Source organism: Lissotriton vulgaris, chromosome 8, assembly GCF_964263255.1.
Source record: "Lissotriton vulgaris chromosome 8, aLisVul1.2, whole genome shotgun sequence".
Taxonomy (NCBI): domain Eukaryota; kingdom Metazoa; phylum Chordata; class Amphibia; order Caudata; family Salamandridae; genus Lissotriton; species Lissotriton vulgaris.
The window spans coordinates 426073500-426086713 of record NC_141696.1 but is presented as its reverse complement, the minus strand read 5'-3'; the positions used below and the strand labels follow the sequence as shown (position 1 = coordinate 426086713).

The 13214-nt window shown below is 47.8% G+C and overlaps 1 protein-coding gene across 1 annotated transcript in view; it reads right to left on the bottom strand.

Annotated features, from left to right (window-relative positions):
* The window catches only part of TUBGCP5 (tubulin gamma complex component 5), a 523861-nt gene that overhangs the window by 454560 nt on the left and 56087 nt on the right, over nucleotides 1-13214 (bottom strand). The window contains exon 4 of the mRNA XM_086934193.1: nucleotides 873-969. Coding sequence (XP_086790319.1) covers nucleotides 873-969 — 97 coding nt within the window. The remainder of the gene's footprint in view (nucleotides 1-872; nucleotides 970-13214) is intronic.

Genomic DNA, 13214 nt, shown 5'->3' with positions numbered 1-13214 from the left:
TTTATATTTTTATTTTAGGACGGTGTGTTGCAAGCGATATCTTAAAACCTACTTGACGAAAACTGTTTGATATGTAAGTGGAATCAGCAACTAGACCTATATCGCTCAATTGAAAATCCTTCTAAAAAATCTCTGTTCTCTTGCATGGTAGGAATTGGTATTTCGAGCAAGATGGGAACTGATGCTTTGAAATCTAAAAGAAGTTCTCAAATGTTTGCAAATCATTCATTATGGGGCTCAAGTAAGGCATACCTTAAAAACCTCGAAAATACCTCCTTAAAACGGAATTATCCATTGCCATTAAGTTATAACACTTCTGCATCGTACGATGAATGTCGACAAGACTAGTCAATGTGCACCTACTGAGGTTATCTGAGATTTGTTGACTTTTATTAAGGATATGTGTTGTTATTAATGCATTTTGCCACTCGGTTATGGTTTGTTATTTGATACAGGGATCATTCTGATGTAGCTAATCAGAAGGCAACTTGTTTGCTTTTTTACTTATAATTCAACATTAGGTTTATTGCCCATTTATTGCATGTATCATTTTGAGATTACTTGCACTAATATTGTACAACAATTATCCCAACTATAATACTTAACGAAAATGTTAAGTACATGGAAAGACAACAGTAACAAATACTCATGGCAGGTGCACGCTATTGTAAACAAAATATTACCCAGGTGATAAATCTCAAACAAGATAACAATACAATATTTTACTAAAATAAATATTTTTTTTAAAAGAAGGGTACTTCAGTTGTAGGAAGAGAAAATGCCATGAAAAGAGCATTAGGGCATCTTAGGGCACAGAAAGTGTACCAAGAGACAGTAACAATTCCTTAATATTAAGCACTCTTTTCACCTACCTGCCTCTTTTTCTCTTGGCTTCTCCACATAATTGGTGTTGGATGGAGAATCGGACAAACAAAGCAGTAACGAAAGTACAGCATAGTGAGTATCGGTCTGAAAAATATAAATAGGATTAGAAGGTGAAAAATCTTTATAAAGCTACAGGCACCCATATTTTGGGTCTCAAATGCAGATTCATTCCATCTAGGTAACTGCCTGGAGTTAAATAATCTTTCTTGTGAGCAACAACAGTCAAAGTTTAATTTAACAGCTCACCTAGTTTGTTTTTTTTTTAAATCTTTTTATTTTCAGATTGAAAACATAACAGAATGCGGTCACAGACAAGGTAGATCAGCATTTTAAATTATACATATTTGGGAATACACAAAGTAAAATCTGGCGAATCGATATCTATCAGAAGTCTAAATCCATTTCTTACAGTACTACAATCATTCATTAATTAGCTCGTCAACAGTCGTGATCATGGGAGGATCACATATATTTCCTCTATGGTCATTCCATTTAGACCACACAGCTACCCACTTCCTCGGGCACCCCCTAGCCACATACACTGTTTTTTCCCGAATCATGCTCCAGTCCATGTCTTTCTGCCAGGCGGCAAGTGTTGGCGGTGTGGCAGTCCCCCACATCCTCAGGATATTTCTCTTTGTCTATCGCCATGCCCAGTGTTGCCCATAGTTTTCCTTTCGCTGGGAGGTCTGAGGGTTCCCAAATATTAAGGAGGCACCTCTTCACCTCAGGTCGCAATTCCACGCCCACACATCTCCCATACAGTTAAGTACCTGTGTCCAATATGCATGTACCTCCTGGCATTCCCACAATATGTGCAGAAAGGTTCCCACCTCCCCGCACCCCCTACGACAGAGCCCGTCGTCGCTGCGCCCCCTCAAGACTAGCCTGGTACCGGAGATATATACCTGTGTAGGATCTTCAGCTGAATCAAACTTAATTTAGCCGATATTGCTATTTCCTTGGGGGATGCTAGCGCCTCACGCCATTCTTCATCATCAATCTCAAGTCCGTCCGCCTCCCACTTCGCTCTAAGGACTAGTAATGGATCTGGGGTATGGTTAATGGGTTTTTTGTATGTGAGTGATATTCCATTCTCTGGAAGGTGGCCATCCAAGAATCTATCCTCCAGAGACGAGGACTCCGGGAGCTGCGTCCCAGGAGGAATGTTTGCCTGTAGTGCATGTCGAACTTACATGTAACGGAAGTGTTCCTTCCGAGCTAGATCATATGTGTGCCGGAGGGTATCAAATGGGAGTACTCCCTCTGGGCCCCATAAATACTTAACACGGGAAATGCCTATAAGATCCCAGTTTCGGAATCCTTTTGTGCAGCTAAGAGTGCCTAGCTTCTCTGAAGCCCACAATGGAGTTGCCTGGGTAAGCCTGCCAGCCCAACCCAGTTTCTTAAGGACTATATGCCACAGCTGGACAGAGTGTTTGGTTGGCCCGGTTAGTCTGTATCTTCCCGGTCTGGAATAGAGAGCCACCTCAAAGTTTCCCCCCGGAAGTAGCCATTTGTCAATCTCGTACCCAGGTTCATTCCCTGCACAATAGGTACCCTGATTAATGGCCGACAGTAATATTTCCTAATATCCGGGAGTGCGATCCCCCCATCAAACCAGCCCAGCCTGAGCTTCTGGAGGGAGATCCGAGGCGTACCCATTCAGAGAAGGTCCCTCTGGGTTGCCTCAATAGCAGCGAAGTACTTTTGCGGGACTAGGTCCGGGTGATTTTGGAGGGCATAGAGGGATCGTGGCAACGCCATCATTTTAAATAGGGCAGCTCGGCCAAGTAGCGACAACGGGAAGTTCTTCCAGACGGCGGCATCTCTCTGGAGCCGCTGTAGTGGTGGCAGGAGGTTGCGTTCGTATCTTGTGGCACGGTCTTTAGTGACATATACACCTAGATATGTGAAGCCATCGCTGACTATTTGGATCGGGCAATCCGCCGGTGTCCGGGGGGGGGGGGGGGGGGGGGGGGGTGGTAGGTGACGTGTAGGACATAAATTAGAGATTTTCCACAGTTAATACTGTATCCGGAGTATTCTCCAAAACTCCGAAAGATGTCTAGTGCTGCCTCCAGGGACTCGTGCGGCGCGTGAGGTACAGGAGGATGTCATCCGCATATAGCAAAATTCTGTCCTCTCAACCGTCAGTCCATCGTATCCCCTGCAGAGAGGGGGTCTGCCGAATCCATGCCGCCAATGGTTTGAGTGCAAGAGCAAAGAGCAGGGGTGAGAGGGGGCATCCCTGCCTTGTTCCCCTCTCCAATAGGAAAACCTCTGAAAGTTTATTGTTAACAACAACCTGAGCCAGTGGTTCTGTGTACAGGAGTTTCACCCAGCTAATAAAGTTCTGGCCGAACCCCAACTTTCGAAGTGTTGCCATCATGTACGACAATTCAAGTGTGTCGAAAGCCATCGCAGCGTCTAAGGAGACCACCACCGTGTCCGTACGTAACCGGTGACAGCATCCCAACACTCCATGGAGACGTCTTAGGTTCAATGCCGTGTTACGGTGAGGCATAAAGCCCGATTGGTCCGGGTGCCCTAGGGTATGGAGGACCGGTTTGATCCTGTTGGCCAGGACCTTGGCCAGAAGTTTTGGTTCTACATTAAGCAGTGATATTGGCCTGTAGGAGGCACATGACTCTTTGGGCTTCCCTGCCTTGGGGATAGCAACGATGGTAGCTATCCGCTGATCCCGGGGCAGGCTACCTAGTTCCCTACTCTCCTCGAACATCCTTTTCAGGTGTGTACCAAGAACGTTTGGTTTGAGCTTGTAAAGCGCCACTGCTAGACCATTGGGCCCAAGAGCCTTTCCGGGGCGAAGGTCATGAATGGCCTTCACCATCTCTTCCACAGACAGGGGCGCTTCTAGGGTCTCCTGTTCTTCCGCGGATAGGGAGGGAAGGACAATGTCGTCTAAGAAGGCCGCCGACTCTCTTTCTGTCTTTTCGGATCTTCTAGTGTATATTTGTTTATAATGTGATGCAAACTCCTGGACTATCTCGTGTGGTTCCGTAAGAACAGATCATGCTTCCGTCCTAAGTTCAGCCACCACCTTCTGAGCCTGCTGCTTCTTGTCTAACCACGCTATCAACTTGCCCGCCTAGTCTCCCTGATCGTATAGCCTACCCTCTCTGCTCCTCGCCAGTGTCTTGGCAGCGTCATTAGCATGGTCCTTGTACTCCGCAGCCTTCAGGTGAAGCTGGTGTATCTTGTCAGGGCCCCCATCACACTGCGCAGTACCTCTAGTACCTGCAGATCAGTTTCTAGAGTCAGCAATTGTGCCTCACACTCCTTACGGCGCCCCGCTATCGCCAAGAGTGCTTCTCCCCTCAACACCGTATTGAAGGCCTCCTACAAGTTCACCCCGAATCTACAGTCCCTACATTTTCTTCAAAGTAGCGATCGATCGACTGTGTGAGTTTCTTCTTTGTAGCCTCATCCTTCATATGCCAAGAGGCAATAGGAGCCACACACTCAACCCTCTGGTCGCCCAGCGTTATATGTGCCCAGAGAGGGGATCCGAAATGCCTTGCGCCAGGTGCGTTACCTCACGGATCGTCACATCTTGGTGCATTAGTGCAAGGAGATAATCTAGGTGTGAGAACGTGTGGTGTGGACCTGACAGGAAAGTGTATAGATTTTTGTGCCGGGTGCAGATGGCGCCAAAGATCAACAAGTCTGCACGCCTCCAGAAGGTTGGGAAGCCACCTTTGTCCAGCCGCGATGTCTCTAGCTGGCTGTCTGTCCATCTGCCCAGAGACAACCGCATTGAAGTTGCCACCAACTAGGAGGAGCCCCTCCGGGAGGCTCAGTAGAGTCTCTCCCAAATCATGATAGGATTGCATTTGGAGACCCGGTGGAATATAGACCGTCACCAAATTAAGTCTACGACCCTCCCATGTCCCTGAGATCGCCGCAAAGCGCCCTAGGGGGTCTACATCAGTATGGTCTACCACCATGGGAAAGTTCCATCGCAACAGAATGCCTACCCCTCGAGATCCTGAAGTGAAACCGGCATGCACCGCCAAAGCGTACCCCACCTGTTTAGCGCCTGACATGTTTTACCTCTCAAGTGTGTTTCTTGTAACAGGACTACCTCCGGGAGGTGTCTCTTCACAAACTGCAGCACAATACTCCTTTTAAGTTTGTCCCCCATACCATTGACCTTCCAGCTAATCAATTTAATACTTTTATCCCACTTCGTAGCCATGCACACTGTAGTCTGCCAGTTCATTCATGTGCTTCCTGCTGCGCTGTTTCAGAATATGCACCCTACTGTGGTGTGACCTTATCAATCTAACCCCCCACCCACCTCTGTGTAACCTTCCCTGTCCACCCCCCAACTCCCCCCTCGCATCCCCCCAACTACAACAAACCCCCCCTCCCTGCTCCCCTGCTCCGTAGGCTTTGAACTACCCACATCCCCAATTAGCAGAGCGCCTTTCGCCCGGTACCCAAACTGGAAGTTGAAAGAACAAACAAAAAAAAAAAACCCTTCTTCCCTTCTCGATGAACCTTCTGCAAGAGGAGCGTGCACCGGCTCAAGCTCCAACCGCCTCCCGTGCCCACCCCATGGATAATATCATTGTACCATTAAATTCTACACTCCGTAAAAGTTAAAGTACATCTACGTTAAGTCCGCAGCTAACTCGGCAGTGTTCCAGTCCAACGTGGGACTATCTGGACCCCCTGAGTCCAAGACGAGAGGGGAGGACCCTCAACAGTGTCTACCAGTCAGCACAGGGCCCCCATCCCTGCAGGAGGTAGTATCTCCCCCCCCCCCCCCCCCCACCAGGACGTACTAGGGGGAGCCTGACCCACACCCTGGCAGCAACCCCCGTAATACGTTACACTATATAGAGGTCCATCTCGGCAGGTCCGTCACCCTCAATGGTCAGCAGCTTCTCGAAGAGTCCCCCAACGGGGACTTGCAGACCGTGACCTCCAGAAGCGCTGACTCTGTCTATCCACATCCGACCTCCCAGCCGTCGACTCCTACGACACAGCCTGATGGTCTCTCCAGCTCTCACCCCAGCCCGGTCCCGAGCTTTCGATGACTCCCTGTCAATCCAATCCTGATGGTGAAGTAAAAAACAAGGATTTGCCCCCAGCAAGGACTTTGAGCTTGGCAGGAAAAAACATCATGTATTCGATGCCTCTCCCTCAGCGATGCCTTCACACCCGCAAAGGATCGCCTCTCCCGCTGTACATTAAGAGTAAAGTCCGGAAAAAAACTAATCGTGGCGTTTTCGTATTGCAGGTCCCCCGCCTTCCTGGCCGTCTGTAATATGGCGTCTCTATCCCTATAATTTAGGATTTTCGCGATTATTGTCCTGGGCGGTGCCCCTGGTTTAGGTTTAGGGATAGGCGCACGGTGTGTCCGCTCTATAGTGAATATGTTGGACAGGCATTTGGGCTTTAGATGGTTGAGGATCAGGTCCTCCAAAAAGAGTTCCATGCTTGGCCTCTCCAAATTCTCCGGTACACCTAGTACGCGGATATTACTTCTTCGGGCCCTCCCTTCCTGGTCCTCCAGTCGCAGGGCCATTTGGCGGTGTTGGTGCACCAGGTCGTTTACGCGTTGTTCCAGGGCCTTGGTCGATGTCTGGAGCTCCTTGATACCGGCTTCGTTGACTCTAGTCTTTTCAGAAATTTTACTGAGGTCGGCGCGGAGGAGGTTTACCTCGATGGAGACCTTGTCGATTTTCGTCTCCAGGTTGGCGCCAAGTGACTGTACGGCTGCCATGATGGAAGCCAACGACGGTTCTTTCAGGCCGGACTGGACCCCGGCTGCACCCTCCGCCTGCGGAGTTCCCATCTGGACCGTGTATTTATCCAATTTGTTAGATTGCGTATTCGCATTTTGTTTGGGCCTCATGAGGTCTACTCTCCACACAGTCTGCCACGGCCACATATCACGCACAGTCCCGTCCGGGAGCACCGCTTATTGCCACTGTTGGTTTCTGGCACCCCGCAAGGGTCTCAGCTTCTCCTCCGAGCTCTCACCCAGGCCAGCAAAGTATCAGACTGGGCCCCCGCACCAACTGTCCGGGCCCCACCGCTTTCAGTCGTCCACTAACAGCTCACCTAGTTAACGAGCATGCTGCAGGGATCCATGTGCAATCAGAGACTACAATACTCGAGGGATCATCTCCTTCAACACCGCCCGACCACATCTACACTCACCCCCATACCGCTAACCTCTGACAATACTAGAGGGAAACACCTTACAATTAAATCGGTCAACCTAGCGTTACTTAATTGTAGATCTGCATCTAAACACTCCGTAGAAATCAACCAGCTGATCCAGGATATGACACTAGATGTCCTTTTCCTTACGGAAACGTGGCTTACGCCCCATTCCGAAGCCGACATCGTCAATATGCTACCCACAGGCTACCTCATACTATACCAAAATAGATCTAAGGGTAAAGGAGGAGGGATAGCGATTGTTTATAAAAACACCCTTACCTGCAGAATACAAAATGGAGGTATTGAGGACTGTGAAAATTTACACTTTTCTCTCCAAATAAATCCCAATAAAACCCTTTCGGGATTTCTCATCTATCGTCCTTCCACCAGCTTAGGAAATTTCGTCAATTCTCTGCTAGAGGCCACCATATCCACGGGCACTTCGACCTCCAGCTTTCTCCTTCTAGGAGACTTAAATCTCCACTTTGAGGACAACAAAGATAAAGTTGCTGGAGATATAATCTCGGAATTAAAAGCATTTGACATCCAACTTAAAAACTCCGAAGCAACTCACTCCAAAGGACATCTTTTAGACCCACTCTTCACTAATCTCCTTAATCTAGAAGTCTCCCACCCACTCCCCCTCCCATGGTCAGATCACTTCCTGATTCCTTTTTTTTGGCAGATCACTCCTGTCACCCCCCAGACCCTCACCCCAAGACAACAGGATAGAATTTGGTCCAAAATATCTTTTGAAAATTGGATGCAAAAACTAACTCACTCTGCCCCTTATGCTGATCCCGACCCAGACAAAGCAGATAAAAAATTTAACAACTGGCTTACCTCTACCTTAGACCAAGTCGCTCCGAAGAAAAATCTAAAGAAAAAATGCACCTCTTTTAAATCCCCCTGCTACTCCCAAGAACTCAAGATTCTTCGGAAAAATTGTAAAGTTCAAGAACGCAAATGGAGGAAAAACTGGGACCCACTTTTCAAAGAAGAATATAAAAAAATCAATGAACATCTATAAACTAGCCCGAAAGTCAGCTCAGGCCTCCTTCTATGAGGAAAAAATCAAATCTGCCTCTAATTCGTCCAGCGAGACCTATAAAATTTTCAAAAACTTATTAAAAATTCCAAACCCCTCCCCAACCCAGTTACCCTCTGTTGCTAGATACAATCAAATAGCATCTTATTTTCAGAACAAAATAACTACCATTCTACAAACCCTCCCCCCCAAATCTGACAAAATCCCCGCTGAAACCTTGACTCGTCCATTAAATGGTCCTATCCTCGACAGTTTCCATCAGATGACCAAGGAAGAATTTCTTAAAACTCTCTCAGGGATGAAAAGTGGCTCTCCAAACGATCCTGCCCCCATTCATATTCTCAAACAAGTGGGACCCACTATCTCACATCAGGCCACCGATCTCATCAACGCCTCCCTCAGCCAAGGAGTGGTCCCCCATAGCTGGAAACATGCAGGAGTGAAAGCCATACAGAAAAAAACAGGTCTCGACCCACTTTATCTCTCCAATCTTCGCCCTATCTCCCTATTACCAGGGATAAGTAAGATCACGGAGAAGGTTGTTAATCAACAACTATCGGCTTTCCTAGAAGCCAACAACCTTCTTCGCCCTTCTCAAACTGGGTTCCGTCCTGGGCAGGGGACCGAGACCGCCCTTCTTCAAGTGATGGAGGAAGCCAGATGCATCTTGAATTCAGGGGGAACGGTGCTACTGATCCTCCTGGATCTAAGCGCTGCATTTGATACGGTGGACCACGAGATCCTGATACAGCGACTGTCCAACTTAGGAATAAGAAACACCGCACTTCGCTGGCTCACTTCCTTCCTTAAAAACAGAACCTTTCAGGTCTGTGAAGGTAATGAGCGATCCGATTTTTTCCCCCTCCAGTGTGGGGTCCCCCAGGGCTCTTCATTGAGCCCTACACTATTTAACACCTACATGGCCCCCCTGGATGAAGTGGTCTCCCCATTTGGGATAAAAACCATCACATACGCTGATGACACCCAAATGGTGGTCTCTTTTTCGCTAGAGAGTGCTCAAATCAAAAACCTTCATGACTGCCTTGAAGGGATCTATCAGTGGATGTGTGATTCAAGACTGAAACTGAACGGCTCTAAAACCGAGCTCATGCTACTGGGACCACATACATCACCCCTCCCCAGCGCAATGTGGCCATCTTGCCTAGGGATCCTTCCCCAACCTAAGCCGGAGCTCAAAAGTCTGGGTTTCTGGTTAGAACAGGACCTTTCTCTTAAAACCCAGGCAAAAAAAACCCGCAGGTACCTGCGTAGGCCTACTTCGCTCAGCCAGGAAAATTCTCCCCCTGCTCCCTGCCCCCTCCCAAAAGCTCCTAATACAAGGGCTGATATCATCGAGGCTAGATTATGGCAATGCCCTTTTCATGGCAGCCCCTGAAACAACCTTGAACATCTTGCAGAGAACTCAAAATGCCGCTGCTAGGCTCCTGACAGGCACCTCCCGCAGAACATCAGCTAAACCTGCATTGAAGACCCTTCACTGGCTCCTAATCCGTGAAAGGGTCAAATTCAAGGCACTATGTATAACGCACAAAGCTCTACAAGGTCAGGGTCCCCCGTTGCATAAAACTAGGCTCTTCCCATATAAACCCAACAGATCTCTGCGTTCCTCCCATGGTAACTTGGCCACAGTACATAAAATTAAGAAAGCCCGTACTGGAGGACGTCGTTTCTCAGTTGGAGCAGCAATACTGTGGAACGCCCTACCTATCCATCTTCGAGCAGAAACGAATCACAACAAATTTCGCAAGCTTCTCAAAACCCACCTGTTCCCACAATAATCTGCCTATTCCCTTCCCGTTTTTGCTTCCCCCCTCAGTGGCTAGTACAATCCCAGCGCTGGGACGCCCCCGGGCAGCCATGCGCTCTAGAAATCCTGTTTTCATTTCATTTCATTCATCTACAGGTCTCTGATTTCAATCGCAGTAAGTTCAATCTATTTCCATATTTGTGAGGTTGATACATTTAGTAAATTAAAATAGACTATAGCAGTACCTTTTACAGTGTAGTAAAACTGTATAGTGTCAATTGCATAGCTTTTTATTTATTTTATTTATTGGATTTGGATAGCGCGTTATAACCCAGGGGTCTCTAAGCGCTTTGTCAGGATCCACACAAACGAGTACAGAAAAACAGCTGGTCATAAATTACAGGCAGCCCCACGCTTGCTGAAAGAGCACGGTTTTTAATTTCTTTCGGAAGGACAACAAATTGGTTTCCTTCCGCAGTTCCATTGGCAATTTGTTCCAAAAAGCTGGGAGAGTATAGGAAAAGGCGCGACCACCCACGGTAGCCAGTCTGCAGCGTGGTTGAGTGAGGAGGGTAGCTTCTGCAGATCGTAGCGCCCTACCCGGCCTATAGGGAGTCAGGCGGGATTTCATATAACTTGGCGCACTACCATAAAGGGCTTTGTGCACAATGCACAACCCTTTAAACATTACCCTCTGCTTAACTGGCAACCAATGCAATTCTCGCATGAGGGGGGATGCATGCGTGTTCCTCTGCTTTTTAAAAATAAGTCTTGCAGCGTCATTCATGACAACCTGCATCTTATTTAAGAGTTTTTGCGGCAGCCCTATGTACAACGAGTTACCGTAGTCCAACCTGGCTAGGATCGTAGCAGAGACCGCACGCCTCAAGGTGGAGAAGGACAACAACGAGGAAACTTTCCTAAGTTGTCGAAGAAGGCCGACACAAGAACCCACAACAGCCATAACTTGTTTCTGCATGGACAGCTTACCATCCACATGGAGGCCCAAGCTTTTAACAACGGCCGCCGGTTCCGGGGGTGACCATAGTTCCCTTGGCCAGAATTGATCATTCCATGGGTTGCCAGCGATGGTAATTGGCAACACCTCGGTCTTATCAGGGTAGATCTTTAAGGAGTTCATGGACATCCAGTTGGCTGTGCACTTCAAGATGTTTTGCAATCTTGCGAAAGCATCCAGACCATCGTCCAATTGGATGATGATCTGGGTGTCATCCGCGTAATTGTTCATTGTTCGTAATTTTACTCATTCTTAACAAAAGTAAGCGCGACTCAGCATCAGAGTGCCTAAATAAACTCCACTGGCTCCCAATGCGTCAGAGGGCTGCCTTCAAGTTACTTAGTCATGCTCACAAGACCCTACATGGAACTGGCCCTTCGATACTGCAAGGAAGGATCGAATTTTACAAACCTAACAGAACTCTGCGATCTTGCCAATCTGCATTGGCAAAACCTAAACGCATCCATAAGGTCAGAACAGGTGGACGTTCCTTTTCCCACCTAGCAGCTAAGAGATGGAACGAGCTTCCCCCCAAGCTAAGACACACCTCCAATTATCTTCAGTTCAGAAGGAATCTTAAAACGTATCTCTATACTAAACCATAAATCCCAGCTGTCACCCTAGTAGCTTCTCTGGCTCTTAGCGCCGTGATATCCTTCGGGATGATTGATGCGCTCTATAAAAACCGAAAAATAAATAAAATAAATAAATAAATAATTGTAAACCTGGCAGTCCATCCGGTTAAGCAGCAGAATCAAAGGCTGTAAATAAATATTGAATGAAAGGGGTGACAGGGCAGACCCTTGCGGCACTCCGCAGGTGATCGATGTTGTGGTGGAAAGCAGGTCACCGAGTTGCACTCTCTGTGTCCTCCCTGGGAGGAAAGAGGAGAACCAGGCATGTGCTGTGCCATGAATGCCGAAATCTCTCAACCGCGACAATAGTTGTTTGTGACAAACGGTGTCAAATGCCGCGGAGAGGTTCAACAGCACCAGGGCACCTGGAGTTTTCTTATCTGCTCTGTTCCTCAATTTGTCCAGAATTTACAACATAACGAGCTCCGTGCTGTGATTCGCACGGAACCCAGCCTGATTCGGCTCAAGCAGGACGTTACTTTCCAAGTGTTCCGACAAAATGGTAAGTACATGTTGCTCCACCACCTTCGCCAGGAACGGTAGCTGAGAGATTGGCCTGAAATTTTTCAGACATTTCACGTCTGTCCCGGTTTTTTTTAGCAGAGGAATCAGCCGAGCCTCCTTGAAAAAAGACGGAACTTGTCCTGTCTGTAGGGATGAATTCAGAAGGCTCAACACGTCTTCCTCTATACCAGGTAGTGCCAGTTTGAACACTTCTGGTGGGCACGGATCTGCCTGGGAGCGCGACTTGACCCGCCCCATAAGAAATGTCAATCTCTCCTTCGTAATCAAGGGTAGTGTAGTTAGTGGGGTAGTCACTGGCATTCTAACAGGCATAGTCTGCGACGGGCAGTCAATCTTGGGGGTCGCAACAATTTCGGAAACAAGATCCGTAATCTTGTTAGTAAAGAAGTCTTTAAATTTTTGGCAGTCCTCCTGCATGAACTCCGTAGTCTGCTCCTTGTTTTTTCTAAGTTCCGTAAGGACTCTAAAGATTTCTTTCTGGGGGTTTGTGGCAGTTACAATCCTCTCCTCAAAGAACTCGGCTTTCCTAGCTATGATCGCCTGCTTATAGCTAGCAAGTGCCTGTGTATACCGACTCCGGGAGTTGGAGTTATAATCCTTCCGCCAAGCTCTTTCCAGTTTCCGTAACCCCCGTTTCTTCTCCCTAAGTGATTCATTATACCATGGGGCCCCGGAGCCTCTGTCCACTAGTTCATCCTACGGATTGGTGCCACCCAATCCGTGGCCTTCCTGAGTTTGTCCAACAGTTCCTGGCAAAGGACATCTGGATTCTCTTTCCGGTTATTAGATAGTGGATAAGTTCGGAGGTAATCTACCATTTTATCTCCATCGATGTTTTTCCACTTTCTAACCGCCTTCCACCCTTTCCTGGACTTCATTTTTTGTTCATCCATTAGGATCTCGCCCCTCACCAAATGGTGATCGGACCATACGCACGGCTGGACAACTACCGAACCTTGCGCTGGAACTGTCATCCAGACCAGGTCAAGGGTATGACCCTTGACATGTGTCGGGCACCTCACTTGTTGGACTTTTTTTTATACTGAAGTCTTCTATCCCTGCATATATCCACTTCAGAGCGTGTTCAGTTTTTTTCTTGTCTGTTTTCTTACGTCTGAGAGGTGTACGGGC